This window comes from Lynx rufus, unplaced genomic scaffold, assembly GCF_022079265.1.
Source record: "Lynx rufus isolate CCGP_SWC_20201006 ecotype Redwood Valley unplaced genomic scaffold, mLynRuf1.p SCAF_23, whole genome shotgun sequence".
Lineage (NCBI taxonomy): Eukaryota > Metazoa > Chordata > Mammalia > Carnivora > Felidae > Lynx > Lynx rufus.
In genome coordinates this window covers 10455444-10474464 of record NW_025814838.1, presented here as the reverse complement: position 1 = coordinate 10474464, position 19021 = coordinate 10455444, and the positions used below count along the sequence as shown (strand labels likewise).

Sequence of the window (19021 nt, the reverse complement as noted above, 5' to 3'; positions counted from 1 at the left end):
TTCAAAGTACAGACAGAAGTCATCCACCAATAAGCGAGTACGTCATGCAACTCTGAGCTGGGTCCTGCAGAAGTAACCGTAACAGGCACTCTCTCTCCAGCCTGCACTGCTCCCTGCCTATTCTTCCAGCATGGCCCTCTCATACTTCATCTTTGGCCATGGCTTTCCGTTGTATCTCCTTTTCCATCTAGCACGGTGCCTGAAGTTTGCTGAATCAATTAATTTACACCTTTTATTTCATTTTGTTCTTCAAGAGTAGGCATGTAATGATCACTCAGGGTAGTTCAGTAACTGGATTCACACATCCTGTCAACACCTTAATGGCTAAGGTATAAAGAAAGCAAGACACAAGGAGGGATTCCAGCTTTATTGTTCCCCTTTTACACAAAACCAAGTAGAAGAAATAATACAAGATTAAAACTGCAAAAGTAGTTAATTGGTAGAACACATATACACAAAAAAATCCAGACAGCAAGACAGGCTTATCTACAATGGAAAACACATGTAAAAATTAAGGTAGTTTGTAGGTTTCATATGGAACATTAAAAAAAAAAAAAAATCAAACATTATGCTACAATGGTTGCCATTGTTTACAGTAATATTGAAGGGGAGAAAACAACACTTATTTAGGGACAGATATACCACAAGGTCCAGGTTTTACAGCATCAGTGCAATAAATTCACAAAACTATATTACAGCTACTTAATCAGAGTTTAAGAACTGTTCCCAAATGTCACATTTTCAGCCCTCAGAGTTTCAATTCCTACAGTTTTCAACTATTCTAAATTTCTAGCTACCGAGAGGGAGGATGATTCTACACTTTCCAAGGAGTTACAAAATCTCTGTAGACCAGAGGCCACCTATCGTCGCCAAAAGTCTGCTCTCCCCGACAGCCCCTGCATTCTTCACAGAAATAACTAGGGAAAAAGTCAGATGCCAGCATAGTCACCACCTCATATGCCCAATCTAAGGGGACCAAAGCAGCCCACAATTACCTTCAAATGAGAATCTTGAGGCTTACCTTTAAAAGGCTTAGTCTGGTCTTGAAAAATTAGTAGGGATAAGATTTATTTTCTACTGAAATGAAATCTTGACTACATATAGGAAGACTTCTGTCCTTTATTGGCTGGTATCGGAGTGAAGGTCATAGACCTGAGTCTTAACCTATTATATACTTAGGTTCAGTCAGCTGGAAAATCTGAAATTAAAAATATGCTAAAAATACTTAACACAAACTTTTAGAAGCCTGCTGTTAAAAAGCCTTTAAGGATCTACTAACTCAAAGTCTCAGAGCAAGGAGAGAAGAGCTCTAAGCCTGTCATACTCCCCATTTGAGAAGAAGGATCAGTGTTTCTTACAAATTGCTAAGTTTTGCACAAGGCAGAAACCAACCCATACTAGGGCATGGAAATGGTTTCATTTGATTCCAGAAGGATCTTCTCCCACAGTACAGAAACAGTGTGAGGAATGAATCTTAATTGGTCTCTTCATCAGAAGCGGGAAACTTGGTCTCTGTATTCATGGAGCCAGACAGTTTAAGCAGACTGTGGAAGCAGACAGTAGAACCAGCTTCCTGTAGCCACAGACCACTACCTTGTATCTAGCTAAAGCGAAGATCAACGGGAACAATTATCCAATGTCACAGTTAAGTATACTAAAAGGTGAAGTTCACCACTACGTATTTTTAAAGGAAGTTGCCTAAAAGTAAGAATTCAATGAACCTGGGTGAGAAAAATCAAAACAAGTCGTACTCACGAATGAATTGTCCACATAAGGCCAAGTGATGAGAATGCATTCAGCTACACTTCACATGAAGACACTATGCATAAAGCCTTACTTGGCAAGGCTGAATTTCTACTAACTAAGGGCAGAAAGAGGGAGAGCAAGGAGCTACTTCTGTAACATTTCAGAATCCAGACAGCATTAAGAGAAACTGTTCCCAAGGACAAGGTGTATGCCATTCATTACACTCAGTAAAGCAGACGCATTATTCATTTTTCTTTTCTTTTTGTTTGAGAAGCTTATTTATCTCCCTTTTGGCCATTCCAATGTACTTCAAAATGATTCCGTGCTGGTTCAATCCAGGAAGCAACAGTAAGAAAGTCACTTAAAAATAAACAAACAAAATTAAGGAGGCATTAATTAACTTCCTACAGGTGATTACATTTTATAGAAGTTAGTCTCCCAGACTATCAGACACTCCATTACTTTCACTGGTATTGATCCCCTGAAACTTCTGTCACACCCCCCCCCAACCTCAGATAATGAACGCTGCTTATTTTTACCTCTTCCACACCACTTTCTACCTTGGTTAGTATGTCTTAACTTACTCGAAGACCACAAACTCCCAGAAAGCAAGGCTGTAGGTTTTAATTCTCTTTCTAGACTGGCAGTTCCTCCATCTGTACCTTCCAACTCGACAAGCACACAGATACTACTTTACAAAGTCCCACTCAGACTTCTACGGCCAGAATATGTCTACAGCCCCTCCTCAGAGACTTACCTATCAGGTAGGTGAGCAGCAGGTTGTGGACTTGCTGTCCCACCCACGCAACCGCAGCAAGAGAAACGATCATGGTCATGAAGTACTAACAATGAAAACAACAAGAAGTTATCAACCCCTAGAAACAGACCCAGAAGCCTAACTGTAGGACGCTGTTTCAAAGGTTAGAAAATAATCCAGTACTTGTTACAACTTTTCTTAAAAGACTTCGTATCTAAGGATTATATATATCTTACATATTAGATATTAGGTTTTATGTATTACATAAAAACCCATAGGAAATTCCATTAGGTCTACTTTATAGAATTTATACACATTCCCTTCTAGAATTACTGTCATTCTATATATAAATTAGTTTAAAATCAATTATACTTTTACAATTAATAATTCACATAGTAACCTCATGTGAAGCTAAGAGATAAGAGAATAAATGCTTTTTAAGTATTTGTCTTTTACTTTTATATTAGTAAGCATAGAAGAAACATTTTGCTCTGCTAGAGTACAAAGTTAAATGCAAAATATAATTTTAACTTCCAATAATTCAATCTAATTCATACAGATAAACATTTACAAATGTAGTTGGAGGAGTCAAACCAACGAATAATAAATATCAAACTACAACTATTAAAACAAAAAGGCCATCATTAGGCTACAATGAATAAAAATGGACTCGATCTTAAAATTTTGCTCTACTTAAATAAGTCAAAACAAAAAAAGTACCATTTTAGGCTTTTCTTCCTTTAGTGTAAAGAGGCGTTTCCACCAGCCCACAGCTCTGCGTCGAGTTTTTACTAGATTGCTACAAATTTCATGGAATCTTTGCTGTTGCTCAGTGGTCCTACAAAAAAATTTTCCCCTTCACTATAAGCAAATCTTTATAGTAAACAGAAAATATCATCCTCTCAAATTTAAAAAGCTATCCCCTAAAGAAAGTCTAAATAAAAAACAATTCACCATTCTCTTATGAACGTGAAAAAGTTTCTGTACTATTAAGACCCCTTGTATAGCACAGGAATGAGTTTTTACATAAAGGCACGTGTAGGGGCGCCTGGGTGGCTCAGTCAGTTGAGCCTCTGACTTCAGCTCAGGTCATGATCTCCCAGTTTGTGAGTTCGAGCCCCGCGTCGGGCTCTGTGCTGATAGCTTGGAGCCTAGAGCCTACTTCAGATTCTCTGTCTCCCTCTCTATCTCTGCTCCTCCCCTGCTCATGGGGCACAAAGCCATGGTAATCCCTGGTTCTAAAGCCACATTTAATTATAGTAACAAAAGACTCAAGGCTACTATGGGCCATGTTATAATCGGTATAAACTAATTTCTCTATTCCTGTATTATTTTTCAGATTCTAATGAATCCTGGGTTGTAGCCCATCAGGGTCTCACTGTTTTGAGGAGGACGTTAAGTTTCTACCCAACAGCTGTATCTGAGCATTCCAGTAAGATGGTAACAACTACATTCCAAGCATAATACTGGGCTTCATGCCCACTTGATGCCAAGGTAGCAACCAACAGCTCAAATCCAAATTCTTTATAAATTTAGTCCCAGGGAGGGAAAATAGAAATAAAATAGAGTAAAAATACAAAAAGATCCTCCAAGAAAGCCCTTTTTTGTTTTTTTGAATTATGATTAAAAAAAAAAAAAGTTCACCCTTGTATTGTCTTTGCTACACAGATATGATGGCTGCTGTAGACCCTCACTGGGCAGATATGTACCTTTCTCTCCTCTAGTTCTTGTCCCTGTAAAACTGCAGTGACAGATACAGCAGAAGGGCTCCTGATGAGCCCTGAGACTCCTTGTCAGCAGCTGGACCTTACATGCTGCCTGTGGTCAAGGCTGAATTGTGGCTATGAAACGGTGTTCTTCCTTCTCCATTAAGATCAAAAAATAAAATTGTTATGGACTGAGCCACATACTGATTACCATGAAACGTTCACTGTTTACTTCTGAAAAATTTTCTCCCAGAGTTATGAATTAGCAGATTAGAATGTCATCTGACTAATAAACTCAAGGTCAGAGGATGATGTCCTTTGTTAAGTTGTTACATTACATGGTTACAAACTTGCCCAAAACACAGCAGCAATGCACTGTTACATGTGAAAAACAATTCAAAGGACATTTTCTACCACTAATCCATTCTGCTATAGGGGAAACATCTTTAAATAAACATGCTTAATTATCCCATAACTTAAGCATATTCCCCTAAAATGTCCAAATTTATTCTTAAAGATCCATAAGGCATATTAATTTAAAAAGTCTTAATTTTACAGAATTATAATTTATAAATTATATAATTATAAAAAATATTTTTAATTTATATTTATGTATAAAAATTATATAATTTATAAAATTATAAAATAATTTGGTATTATACTTTGTTATTATAATTGAACAAAAAACTAAAGGCACGTGTAGACTACTAATCAAATTAAAATAAACAACCAAGGAAGAACAGCAACTAGGACCAAAAAAACAAACAAAAAAATCTACTCCATCTAGTTTTGTTATTTTTTGGATCAGAAGGAAGTTAAAATATTTGAATGAATCTGTTCTGAAGCACTTGCTATGCATTTAGCTGACTACCACTACACTGCCTCAGTATCAACCTTAAACACAAGATCAATCTTAAAAGTCAAAATATTTCACAGCACTTAGAACAGTGCCTAACAGCAGACATTCATTACATAAATGGACAAAAAAATCTGTTACTATTTCCGTATTCTTTCAAAAATAGCTTGCGAAATATACTATCTTAAATATCAAAGAAAATGAATGTAAAATGTAAACAATTTCTACAGAAAGTTCATTATGAGTTCTGCAGTATTTGATAAAACATTACCTCAAAAAATATCACTTTAATAAAAGGTCTATAAAGAAAAAAAAAAAGCCAAAATAAATGCTAGCCCATAAAGGAACTATGAACTGTAAATACTGAAAATTCATGATTTATAGGCATCACCTAAGAAATTCTTCACGTAAAAGCAACAATCCTAACCTCTAGGTATCTGATGATTAGACAATTCTCGCTGCATAGTAATCACAGCCACCAGGTTCAGTAACTTCACAGAAATTAGACTGCCAAGTCATTACGCCACCTACCATTTATTGGAGCCAAAAATTCTAGGAGCCAGAATGGGAACAAGGTAGTCAGCCAAGCACAAAAACATAACAAAACAGGAAACACCAGACAGAACAGATGGATCTAGATAGTAGATAGTCCTGTTTAAAAAAGAATAATAATGAAAGTTAGAAAAACACAGTCATTATTATTCCTAGCTGAAGACATTTATTCATTTAATCCTCTGAGTCTTAAAGATGTTATCTGCCCTTTTCCTTCTAAGTTTCTCACAAGTGGTTTTCTGAGAAGCTTCAGAATACATGACATCATAGCTGCAACGGTTAATGTGAATATCAAGAGACAAAAGCTCCCTGGGGCCCTCAATACCTTTTAGGAGTGTAAAGGATCTTAAGACCAAAAAGGGTGAGCGCCACTGATTTTTTCAACTGCATTAGGTGACCGAGCTTACATAAGTACTATAAATTCTGAAAACTAGAAGAAGTGCTTTAAGAAAAGGCATTCTTTACAGATTACACAATACAAAAGACTTAAGGCACTTTCAAAAATGGAGGCCGGGTATTACCTGAGCCCTTATTAATAACAAGTACAATCCATATTAATTTAAGAGCTCACTTACAGAAACACCAAAGAAACCACACCCATGATGGCAGGTGGAAACCAGGCTCTTTCCCATCTGAGGACTTTATCAGCCATCAGCATCACTTCTCCCCATCCTTGAAGCTGCTCTTCCAGACTTGCAGTCTCTGCGGCCTGCAGAGAAGATCAACGTGTAAAGTGATCATTTTACTGCTCTCAGCATCTCTGTCCTTCCTAGAGAGGTAAATTATTTTTAAGGCACCAAGAATGTAAAACAGCTCTTAACCAAATCATTATCTTAAATCAGTTTCTAAAAACACTCTGCCATTTTGGTACCAAAGACAAATTAATTACGAGTAAAAAAACAAACAAACCCCACCTATCGTTCAGTGGTCAACTTCCAAGTCCAAGCACTGGGCTACTCTTTTCATAAAGAATGTGACATAATTCCTATAAAGCCCCTCAAGGTGGGGATAATGAGACCCATTTAACAATTAAAGAAAGTGGGCTCAGAATGGTAACTACCTTTCCCAAAGTCATGGACCAGTAAGTGACAGCCCTCAAAATATAAAATTAAATCACATTAAGTTCACTCATTTTTCGGGTGGTTAGAACAGATCTGTTGTTTTGTCATTTCACTGATTTATACCCCTACTTCTAAAGCCATTAGGAAAGCCTCTCCCTGAACAGCATTCAATTTTTAAAATAGCTTTGTGTAATGGAATCATTTCGATGCTGGCATCATTTGCACAATTAAGTCAAACTACTTTCACCAAATTACATGAGGCATCTTAAGCTCAATATATCTCAATACACGGAGTGCTTTTTACACTTACCAGGACATCTGGTGAGACTTCAAATTTCTCTGCGAAGTAGGCTTTTAGGATAAGCTAATGTGGTAAAAAGCCCTTAAACTGGTTTTGGTACAGGAAAAATAAATGAAACAAGAAACCCACATGTTCTTATAAATGTTATCACAGGGAAAGATGCAAATGCAGCCTAATCATAATAAACATGCTATCTGTGCCACACTCATCACTTAGGTGACTTTCACATTTCTGACTTTGTATATCCTGCTTAACACAGTTAAACACGGGATTACTATGTGCCACAAACTCGAAGTATTTTATATACTTACGCTTTAATTCATCCTCCCAGCAAGCTAAAAGGATGGTATTGTTACACTATCAGATACGCAGAGGTTAAGAGATCTGAATTGAGGAAATGCAAAGCCAAAGGCCTTGTTCTCAAGTTACGCTGCTCTGCTGGAAAGAACAGTTAAGCTCCAGGTCAAGCAGGATCTGTCGTTTCAGTAAGCTGTGTGAATCTGGGCAATTTCTTTGTGCTTCAATCAATCCTCTTAAATGGAACCTGGCTGGGGCTAACTATGCCAACTATTGAGAAGTGTGTGCGTTTAAAGGAGTAGGTCATGCATTTCTAAAAACCAACCCAAGATGAAAATCGTGCACAATCAAAACTGCTCTGCAAAGTCATTTAATTAGTTAGCATCTGGGCTCTTGGAAAAATCAATCGTCAAACACTAAATTCTTTGGTTCCTCTATTCATTGTGGTCGTGGTGTGTGTCCGGTCTTTCCTTGGGGAAAAGCAACGGAGACAAAGCAAGGATTTCTCCCGTGTTTTGTTTGTTTGTTTTTGCCAGATCATGCCGTGAAACTTGTAGTGAGGTTGACTCTGTCCGCCTGTGATAACGTCACTGCAGTTCCTTCGGACCCCTGCTTATTCTAAGGTCGTCCTGTGACACACACACCCCCCTTACAAACTCCAGACGAAAGCCAGGTCCTCCCACTATCCACCTTGCTGGTCTCCTAGTCCCGGTTCCCCGCGGTGAGCTCAGAGCCTCCTTGCGGTTTAAGCGGTGCCAGCTCTAATAAATTCTCGCCAGCAGCCCCTTAACCCTCCACCCCTGCCCAAGTATTGGGGGGGTGGGGGGCGGAGAAAAGAACGAAACCCAGATACGACTGGGGACCTGGGACTGAGAAGCGCTCGACAGGCCACTCGCGGCCCTCTGTCCCAGGCTGCACCCCAGGCTTATCAAAGCCCTCCTACTCCCACTTCCTCTTCATCCCCTATTCGCGGTGATCACTCGCGGTGCCTGATCACGCGCCCTCCTCCCCCCGTCGCGTACCCTCCCCGGGATGTTAGGGGTCGATACATCTAGCGACCGCCACGCTGGAGCTACCTAAGAGGCCCAAGGGGCAGGCGTCGTCGTCTGCGCCCGGGAACCGGGAGAGGAGGGCGGGGCCCGCTACAGGGCATAGGAACGAGGCCGCAGCACCGCCTGGCGAAGCCAACCGATGTCCGGAGGCCCTGCTCGGCTCCCCCTCGACTCACCAGCAGGTTGGTGCTGCGATTGTCTCCCTCCGCCATCGTCCCTGAGGCGCTGCCTTAGCGAACACAGCCCACTCTCCCAACGAGCCTTCCGCAGAGCCCTGCACGGCGACCCCAACGCGAGGGTACGCCCCGCAGGCCACTTATATAGGCCAGCCGCCTTTCCCGACAGTCCCCGCAAGGCCCGCTCCTCATTGGGTGGATTCAACTCAAGTTTAAGGGTAGCCGGACCAACCGCTGCTCAGCGCATGGCTTGAAATCGAGGTCAAAGGACACCGAGGCGGCGCAGGGTCGAGGGGGCGGGGACAAGGAGTGACCAACCAGCGCCCAGGAGCCGCATGACGCCCCGCCCAGGCCTTTGGGTAGCGGTTGAACTGCCGCATCCTCCTGCTGGGTCTGTCAGCGGACGGAGCGGGTGTAGCCGCCGTGGTCGCTCTCGGACCCCCTCCTACTGGAGTTCAAAGCAGCTAAGGGGCCTTGCTGGAATTTTAGTCCTTGAAGAAGTTGGACTTGCATTATCAGGCGGGGGGCGGAGGGCGGAGGCGGGCGCGTGACACTAACCTCGCTGTGATTTAGAGGCCCGGTGCGCGTCGCCCTCGCTGTGGCCCTGCGCGGCCCTGTCTTCTAATCCCTGCTCTGGCCGCCCTACCCAGGCCCCTGAGTCTCGGAGACTCGTGCCCGCCCCAGGAGATTTTGAGCACAAGTAAAAGAGCTGTTTATGTAAATTTGTAGCAGTTTTTCCCATCAGTTAAGAGTAAGGCCTGTAGCTTGATGGAGGAAGGACGAGGGGAGGGGGCGGATTCTGGGTTTAGTTCTCAAACTTGTGAAAAATGCACCAAGTTACGAAGTTGGCTTACTGGGTCTTCAGGAAAATCCTTTGTGGGGCAGGGCGTTTCAGTTACTTAGGGAACCAGGAACTCCTTCTCCATCAAGGGTCATGCCAAGGAAAGATGTTAAATAAACCCTCTGCTAAGCAGTGGAATTCATAAGCAATTTAAGAACTAGATGAACTACTAGATAGATACACTACTTACTAGATGAATAACTTCCACCTCTTTTCTCTGCAGGATTGCAAAATGCATTAAGTGCTTGATTTTTTATTAATAGGAACAAAACCATGCCAGATGTGGACCTGGTCGGATAGGTTTCAGGAAACTTTACCGTAGCTTTTAACTTACAACCTTTTATCCTTTTATAATCACCTGTATTATGTCACAAGTTTAAATTTATTTTAAAAGTATTACTTAAATAACTACCAGGTTCCTAAGAGTTCAGGGAAGGCATAAAGAGATGTGAGAGAACAAGCCAGTGGGGAAAGGAGCATTGTGAATTTCATGGAAGGGTGTGAATTGCCACAAATCTTTGGGGCGGGAGAGGCGGGAGAGGCGGGGGGGAAGCATCTGGATGAGGTATAAATACTTGGGGGGAAGTAACCCTTTACAAAGGAAGGGGGACTCTTAAATATAAGTGCCACTTTCCGGAATGTTGGAGTGGGGATCGGTTTTGTGGGTAAGATGAAGCCGGCTGATAGAGATCCCATTTGGGGAGATTTTAAGCTATGAAGTTTGAGGAGCAGGCCCTTGCCTACCTCTTCAAAAGGACATTAAAAGGTCCCTATCAGCAGCCACATAATTAGTGAATACATTTAGCACTGTGTGCAAAATCTTGATCTAGACACGATAACATCCGCATCCAAAGGAGAAGCCACAGAATTATTATGCTTTAAAAATGACATTTCTACTCTGGGAAATCAGCCTCTGCTACAAAATGCTTCTGATTCAGCCAAGTTCCCTATGTACAACTTCAACACCAGCTTGCGAAATTGAGGTAGGTGAAAAAAACTGAAGCAACTCCAACAGCACAGGTTGCCCCAGTCCCCAGTTACTTTTGTTACTCAAGGAATGAGGTCCCAGACCTATTGGCAACTTCACAGCACAGAAGCCCTGCTGTAAGGTCTTTCTGTAAACTTCCAATTGGCCTAATCATTAAAAAACACCTACCCTCAAGGGCTTTCTTTTGCCCTTTGTTTTTATACAACAAAAATAGGATGTGCCCAATGATGACACGGTTCACATAAATCCTCTTAAAATGAACTGGCAAGAACAAAATGCAATCTCATTTCCAGATATTAAAACAAGCCAGACATTTTCATTCTATGAGCTTTCATACCCCAGGGAATATACATATTAAAAATGTGCTATAGTTTTGTTTTTAAATACTGACAAGCTGATTAAATTATACCTTGATACTAGAACTTACCCACAGAAGTAAAATTTTAGCTGCTGCTCAAAAATAGACTTTGACGATTAAAAAATTACTTTGAGGTCCACCCACCTGGCTCAGGTAGAGAATGTGACTCTTGACCTCAGGGTTAAATTCAAGCCCCACGCTGGATATAGAGATTACTTAAAAACAAAATCTTAAAAAAACAAAAACAAAACCTCTAACCATACTGAAAAAGTAAGCTTTCTGAAACTTACTTTAACCAATAAATCCAGAGCTTAAATGCTATGTCTTTCTTTAAGACTTTATTTTCTGAAAAACAGGTATTTCATACAATCTTTGCTGTTAATGCAAATATGCACAAAGTAGGCATGTATTTTTGTTGTCCAAAAGATGCATTATGAACATTTTCAGGAAGCTGGTGTGATTTATTCAACTTTTAATCTTAAATACAATCACAAAATTATATCCATCAGGAGGCATTACAACCTTTTGTACAGAGAAGCCACTTTATTTATACAATGTTACTAGGACAAGGAAGATTCATTTAAACTCAATTTGCTCTTATAAGGGTAAAGTAAATTAACAAATGAAGTATGATGTTGCCACTGACATTACAGGTGGAAATATAAGAGAAATTTAAAACAGGAAAATAACTGACACAACAACTTTAAACAGGAGCTGAAACTTGGACTGTCAGGCAAAGAAAAGAAAAAAAAATCAGCCTGTTTTGAAAGAAAAACATTCTACAAGCCTGCATTTCAGGAGAACATGCAATTCCTTAAGTTTACCATCTTCAAAAATCAAACTAATTGTATGACATTTTTACATTAGCACAACAAACAGCTTTTCCCTAGTAAGCCCAATTTCCCTTAGAAAGCAAGGGACTCTAAGTGGTTCATGTTGTACAACTAACCCTTAACCTGTAAAGCTTCTCAATTGGAGTCCATTTGCCTTTTTGTAAATAAGGGATGGTGGTGATGTTACTCAGGCCTAAAAAGCAGGAAAAGTGCAACAAATCCTGAGGGGTTCATAATACAGGGGATTCCCCCTTCTGCAATGTTTGGAAAAATTTGTAACCCTAAGCTAGCTTTTCCCCACAGGAGGAAAATTTCTACTACAACCCATACATTGAAAACAAAATCTACCTTCTTTAAGTGACCCTTACATTACTATAGTCTACCTCCCTGATTTAAGGGGGGAAAGTCCTAGCTCTAAATTACATTTTACAAGCCTATGATGATAGAGCATGGAAGGTCACTGTTTTTCACATTCATCTAATCTTATGTAAAACAAAGGTATGTGCGCTAACAGTAAAGCATTTGCTGATTTTTGATGTATATGAATCGGTCTAACAGGCTAATTGTAGGTGCTTCCTTTCATATGAAAAGAATTAGGTAAAAGAAGAACCAGCCCCTTTGATTTTAGTACTGCCAAAACAAGTAAGCCCCCAGAATAATTACAAATATGTGGAGGATAATAGGCCAGGAAGACTTTTCAATTTAAAGTACTGCCTATAATACCCCAGATTTAAAAGGACCTAAGATTGCACATCAACTCTAATATTTTTGGCTGTACTTGCATTGCCCTGCTCGGCATTTTTTTAATGGCTCTTTCCTTAAATTTCACACGTCAGAACAACCACAATTAAAAAACAAAAACAATGCAGAAGACACCAAACACGGACAGTATTAAGAAAAACTACACACTAAGCTTCATAGTGGCAAGTGTTAAGGGCAGAAGTTACGAAAGTTTTTCTTTGTATTACAAACCCTCACCCTGAACTTGGGGTTTGGGCTCTTAAAAAAAAAAAAAATTAGGGAAGCAGATCAAGAGCTTGATTATCAGTTCACACAGAGAAATCTCACATATCTCAAAAACACTCACCACAAGTGCCAGACGCAAAAGAATCTTAATCCTAGCAAACTATGTTAACTCATGACCAGAGAGAATGAGATCCTGCAAGACACAGCGAAGAAAGACTAAACGAGAAATACACACAGCTCCGTAAACCACTAAGCCTCCACAGCTCTGTAGAGATATCAACTAAAATTCAGGCAATTTTAGAAAATCAAAGACAACAAAACACTTACGATCAACTTCAATTTCCAAGGGTACTTTGAATGGAAGAAGAGGTTGTAGGTTATTGTATACCCCCTGAATCTTGGAGAGAAAGGAAAAGAGAGGAGCAGATCCCTGGTTGTCCACAGGTATTCTGTATCAGCAAAGACGTGTGACTTCACAACTACCGCACTCTCAACTTTATCTTACAAAACAATCCCCCCAGTATTGCGCTGGCTTCTCAGTCTGCTCCATCACTAGGGCCTTTCACCACGGATTACATCTGCTGAGTTTGCTTCCAATGGTTCAGAAAGCCAAGGCTGCTTACAGAAAGACTTCCCAGACGAAGGCAAACCGTACAGATCAGGGTCTCATTGTGCAGAGTGCAGTAAAGAGCAAGCTTTGAAGTCATCGGTCACATCTGCCCCACAACCAAACATGTATGATGCCACACTATTTCTTCTCAGAGGGACCATTTTAAAATAAAAGCGATGGATAATTTATCAGAGGCACATGTTTCTGATATAAAGCTGTTTTGTTTTTGCTCGGATAAGGTGCCAGGTACCTCTGAAGCCTGAAATTCTCAGGCAATAAAACCCACCTATTTCCTTTACCTTCCTTACCTAAAAAAAAGCAATTTCTGTCGGGACAAACTAGTGTGACCTTGTTTTATCACTGTGATAAAAGTTTTTCCTTGTGACAACAAAGAATGTCGCTGGAAAGACTTTACTTTGAGAGAGCAGAGGTAATCAGGTGATGGACGTGGCAGCTCCCACAGAGCCTCGAGGAAATAAAGCAGCGTGCGAAACACAATATGGCATCATTATTCCAGATAGGTTGTTTCGATTGTGAAAATAAGGTCCAAATGAATGAAGAAAATAAAATTTGATGCACTAGGTTCCTTAACTGGCTATCGGACACACGGGTATTTGAAAATACCACCTTGCTTGCAATACTTGCCTAAGTATTAAAAAAAGCACTGATCCTGAGATGCATTCTCTCACGGGTACCTAAGGATTATAGATTAAGGTGGCAATCAGAATACAGAAAAGGCCAGAGCTATGTGGAATTTTTCCTTAATACCCTTCAAGTTTGTCTGTGAAGACCGGCGACCAGAAATGATCACAGTCCTAATCTCTAAAATGCAGGAAAAATGTATTCAATCAAGATTTTGTGTTCTATTTTGTGTTGATACGTGATTTTAAGAATCCTATCCTAGTCTGTGTTTTATTGTGGATCAACAATTCAGCTTACAGTACTGAAATGCAACACTAAATTTAAGGAAACCTTGATCATGAATTCACAGCAAACTATTAAAATTGTGCAAAAAGTAAAGGACTTCACAGATTAATAACTGAACTTAATAAACGATGGCGGTGGTTCTCATTTGCTGATGTTTCATGTACATGTCCTAAAATGCCAGGTAAACCAAAGCACTTTTAATTTACACTTTGTAAATTAAAAGTATCAAATGAGAAAACTGAATTAAAAAACATTTCACTCTACCTCCACCAGAACATCACTTTATTGTTAATCTGTCATCAACAATGTAAAACTCTAATAGGTACTCTATCCTGGTTTTTAAAAAGGTAAAAGATTACATTGGATTAGCTACTTTCTATGAAAGAAACTACAGCAATCGCAGAAGAGGGAAAATTTGAATGACCTCCCAAAAATGCACACTATAAGCAAAGGGGAGTGTACATTAAATCAAATGTCTGTTAGATTCATTACTTTTGAATGCACAGTGACAATTCTGGAAACTGTACATGATAGAATCACAGAAATGACTTAAATAACCAGGATTACATTTTGTATGTGATCATCAGACCTTTAAACAATCCTTGAATTTTCCATGTTATCAGTGGTTTTGGAGAAATTCCTGTTTATCACTCCAAATGGGTTGTTAACAGCATCGAGACGGAAGTATATGAAATGTAAGGATTGAAATAAAAGTAAATTTGAAAGATGGCTAATCTACTAGATCAGGTAAAAGGAGGATGGGTAGATGGTGTGGGGTTGGGGGAGGAGGACAGGACGATGGGTAGTTTTTTTTCCCTTCATTTCAGAAGTAAGTTCTTCCAATGTAGTGTATCTGTTACATAGCTCTCCATTTCCAGTCCATTTCTGAAATTCTTATCGCATAGCCTTTTTGTGCCTACTGGTCAACCCAACCAGTACTGTTGCCAAGCAACAAGTGTTACACGAGAATCTGAATGCATCAAATCTTCCTTGGCTGTGATTTCTTCGCGGCCCCAGTCTTCTCTGTTTCTGAGCGGGGTTTGTTTTTTCCTGGATTGTACACACAGGGTCAGGTGGAATGGAGTTCCAAATCACTCTGTGCTCCGCGGCATCCCGATTTCTTTCTGCAGCTAACCTCCTGACACGTTTGCAGCTGTTCTGTGGCAGAAAGACAATCTCCATGTTCAGGCGGTGAGCTTTCTTTCTTTCACCCTTGACCCTGGGGTTGCAGGCCATGGTGTTGGGCGTATCCCTGAGTGCAGCTGTCCTGCAGGATTCACTTCCTAGCGCCCCGAGATTTCCTAGGTTTCCTCAGAGTAAGCCCCCAGTTGCATCACCACCGACTGTGGTGTGGCTTTGGATGCCTGAGGCTGAGTTGATTCTGGTGGATGTCTGACCTCGCTTAACCAGACTCATCTACTGTCTTGCCATTCATACCCAGGCTGTCCAACCTTCATACAGCTGAGCCAAGTTATCTAGATTAGTTGCTTCCTTAATGACATAGTCAACCTGTAAAAGTAGGCAGGATAATATTTTAAACCATTTAAAACTTCAAAGGACATATATGAGTTCTAAGAATTGTTTAAAAGTTAAGTTTCTAATCACCCAAATTAATTGCCCATAGGACATGTCATTGCTATGGTGGAGAGGTTAAGTAACCTGAGCTTCCCTCATAATCCCAGAGTTTACAAGAGGTGTGTCTTGGGAAAGTCAAAAATCCCTTTGAGGCTTGTCAATCCTTAGATGAAGAGAGCCCCCACTGACCCCACAGGTGCTCCTGGGGTTAAACACATGAAGTCACTAGGTAAATGCTTAGGCAGCGTATAAGAAAGTGCCTGGCACATTCTGCAATACAGTTGGGTACTCAACAAATACCTTGATTCTGACTCAGCTACATTTTCTTTTATAGTAAGAGATATAATTATCTCTGTATCCAGAGGATCCGATTGTATATTAAATGCTCAATATAGGGCTGCTGAATGATGACTTATACCAAAAGCCGTGCACAAAGATCTCTACACTTACCCCACTCCTCTAAGTCCCTTAACTCTCTTTCATATAAAATTTAGTAACTATCAGAATAAAAAGCACAATAGCCAAAGATCCTTCCAACAAATGGATAGAGAGCGAAGATAGGCAGTCGCGAAAGTACACAAGCTATTAACCTACCAGAAAGCTTCGGAAGCAAAGATACCCCTCTGACTCAATATCGTCCATGGTTTTTTTAAGTTTAATTATTTTGAAAGGGAGAGTGAACATGTGTAGGGGGCGGGGGGATGAATCAATCCCAAGCAGGCTCCACACTGCCCTACGCAGGGCTCAAAACACAAATGGTGAGATCATGACCTCAGCCAAAACCAAGAATCGGACACTTAACCTAAGACTGAGCCACCCAGGCACCCCCTGTCCATGGATTTTTTTTTTTTAACAAACTTGGTAATTTCTAAGGAAGTACCTCTTGACCAAGAAGAGTTTAAGTTTCTACACAGTGGTGCAGCAGCATTTAAAATAAAAAAACTTTTAGTGCTGATGTTAAAACTGAATTGTGGATGTCAAAACATTGAAAACAGGGTAATCATAGTCTCAAATTTTCAACCCACAGAAGAAAAGGTACATTTGTAAAGGAGAATTCAGGAGAACACTACCATTGACCAAATGACCTAACTTAGTAACACAAAAGATGGCACAATGACCGGTATCCCTTAATGTAAAATTCTGAGAAAGACACATCAGCGACATAGCATTCCTGACAAAAATGTTGATTCTGAATTTAATTATGAGGAAAATATCAGACAAATAAAAAGTGAGGCACACTCTACAAAATGACTGGTCTGGACACATCAAAAAGGTCAATGTCATAAAAGAAAAAAAAGAAAAGAAAACGATCAGGAACTGTTCTAGACGTTGAAGACAACTAAAAACTAGAACAAGTTGGGGCGCCTGGGTGGTGCAGTCGGTTAAGCGACCGACTTCAGCCAGGTCACGATCTCGCGGTCCGTGAGTTCGAGCCCCGCGTCAGGCTCTGGGCTGATGGCTCAGACGCTGGAGCCTGTTTCCGATTCTGTGTCTCCCTCTCTCTGCCCCTCCCCCGTTCATGCTCTGTCTCTCTCTGTCCCAAAAATAAATAAACGTTGAAAAAAAAATTAAAAAAAAATAGAACAAGTATATGAAATGAAGATGAGCCTTGACTAGATCTTGTTGGGGGCAGAGCAGGCAGTTCAAGAGAGAAGGGCTAAACAATAAAGGCCATCCGGGGATAATTGGAGAAATCCGAGTATGGACTGAATGTTAGGTAACAACCAATGTTAACATCAATGGTAAGTTTCCTGAGTTAATGTTTTGTCTAGGAGAGATATATTGAAGTATTTATTAATTTTTTAATAATACATAATAATACCTACTAACACTTCATGCCTAAATACTTCAATATATGGGGCAACTAGGTGGCTCAAGTTGGTTAAGCTTTCGACTCAGGTCATGATCTTGCGGTTCATGAGTTCGAGGCCCGCATCGGGCTCTGTGCTGAAAGCTCAGAGCCTGGAGCCTGCTTCAGATTCTGTGTCTCCCTCTCTCTCTCTCTCTCTCTCTGCCCCTCCCCTGCTCGCATTCTCTCTTGAGCACACATGCTCTCAAAAATAAACATTAAGAAAATTAATTTTTCAAAATAAACAGCTAGAGGGGAATTCATTCTCAAATATATAATTTTAATAACACTAATGAGAAAATTTAAGAGTAATGACTTCAGACAAACTGACACCCCCAAACACTTTATAAATACTATTCCTGCACCCAAACATCACCCTCATTTCACTGGAAACCTTCAGATAGTCCTCTTTAAAATGCAGATTAACTGTGTTCTCGTGGAGGAGAGAGGGTCAAGTCACACTTCTAATTTCTGCTAAAAGAGGGACTGGGGAGAAAGGAACATGCTAACAGGGTAGTCAGAATAAAATGGTGAATGTTTGACAACTCCAGAGTTATGTTACTCAAAATCTTCGGAATCCCGAAAATAAATTCCAGTTCCTCATTTCTTGATGAACCTCCAAGAATATGGGTGAGTTTATCTTTTAACCTGTACTGTTTCAGCAGCATGAAAATGTGTAGATCAAGTTTAAAAATGGTCACCTGGGGGCACCTGGCTGGCTCAGTCAGAAGAGCATGTGATTCCTGATCTTGAGGTCACAAGTTCGAGCCCCATATGGGGTGCAGAGATTACTTAAATATAACTTTTAAAAAAATAATAAAAATAATTAAAGTAATAAATAAATAATTTTTAAAAGGTCACCTGTTCAGCAACTGACATCCTCCTATTTGGATCAACATCTCGGCCCTCTAGCTTGGCTTTCACTCTCTTCCACACACTCACCGCATATGAGTTTCTCTCTTGCACAGCTACAAAGCAACGGAAACACAGATGTCAAACCACAACTTTGTACAAGTATCTCAGGCACCCTTATTCTTACTAACTTACCCTTCCCAGTTTTAGGGTCTCTGACAGCCTTTTTAGGACTACAAGCAACACTCTTGCCAGTTCCTGGAATGGTGCTTGGTGGAGTATCGGCTGATGTGGCAAGATTTTTCTGAATCAGCTTTCTAGCGTTCTGTGACATCACATCAGGCTGAGTCTTCTGGCCGGTGTTGCTCCGGACTGCTACAGGGAAAGAGTGGGTAGCTCAATTCACATGTAAACAGAAGATGGAGGGAGACAAAGAGCAGGGCAGGGCTCTCTCAACCATCAACTACACATATATAGCCACAAAGGTGAGTATGATTTTAGAACCTTAAAATCCTTATCCCTTCAAATAGATACTGTCCTCTGAAAAATATAGCCTAAAGAGCTAGACATTCAAAAACGAAATTTGTACAGTGATGCTTGTTGTGGCACCAAAATACTAGAAACGTATGAACTGTCCAACAATATAAGGCTAATATGGTAAAGACACAGAATGGCATATTAAATTTGGGCATGAAGTCACTTGTTAAAAGACCATTTG

General features: G+C 40.3%; 2 protein-coding genes across 4 annotated transcripts in view; both read right to left on the bottom strand.

The window, feature by feature from the left end:
- Positions 1–352: 352 nt before the first annotated feature.
- On the bottom strand, positions 353–8650 carry ARL6IP1 (ADP ribosylation factor like GTPase 6 interacting protein 1). Its single transcript, XM_047087569.1, has 6 exons — positions 8505–8650; positions 6193–6326; positions 5597–5716; positions 3224–3341; positions 2504–2588; positions 353–2106 (listed from the first exon to the last, which is right to left on the bottom strand). Exons 1-6 carry the CDS (start codon positions 8538–8540, stop codon positions 1988–1990), a joined length of 612 nt encoding a protein of 203 aa, XP_046943525.1. The 5' UTR covers positions 8541–8650; the 3' UTR covers positions 353–1987.
- A 2357-nt stretch (positions 8651–11007) lies between these two features.
- SMG1 (SMG1 nonsense mediated mRNA decay associated PI3K related kinase) overlaps positions 11008–19021 on the bottom strand; it is a 104263-nt gene continuing 96249 nt past the window's right edge. For 2 of the 3 annotated variants that reach the window (XM_047087641.1, XM_047087643.1), the window contains 3 exons: positions 18499–18678; positions 18313–18419; positions 11008–15536 (listed from right to left, as the gene is read on the bottom strand). In XM_047087641.1, the coding sequence (XP_046943597.1) occupies positions 15459–15536; positions 18313–18419; positions 18499–18678 (365 nt within the window). In that variant the 3' untranslated portion in view covers positions 11008–15458. The remainder of the gene's footprint in view (positions 15537–18312; positions 18420–18498; positions 18679–19021) is intronic. The other variant, XM_047087642.1, reaches the window with a different exon arrangement.

What these genes read in the sequence shown, in the direction of transcription:
- ARL6IP1 (XM_047087569.1), bottom strand. Translation starts at nt 8,540, where the DNA reads ATGGCGGAGGGAGACAATCGCAGCACCAACCTGCTG. An exon ending in ATTTTTGGCTCCAATAAATG is followed by an intron (nt 3,342 to 5,596) that starts GTAGGTGGCGTA and finishes ATTTTTTTGTAG; the next exon opens with GACCACTGAGCAACAGCAAA. An exon ending in AGGAAGAAAAGCCTAAAATG is followed by an intron (nt 2,589 to 3,223) that starts GTACTTTTTTTG and finishes TTTCATTGTTAG; the next exon opens with TACTTCATGACCATGATCGT.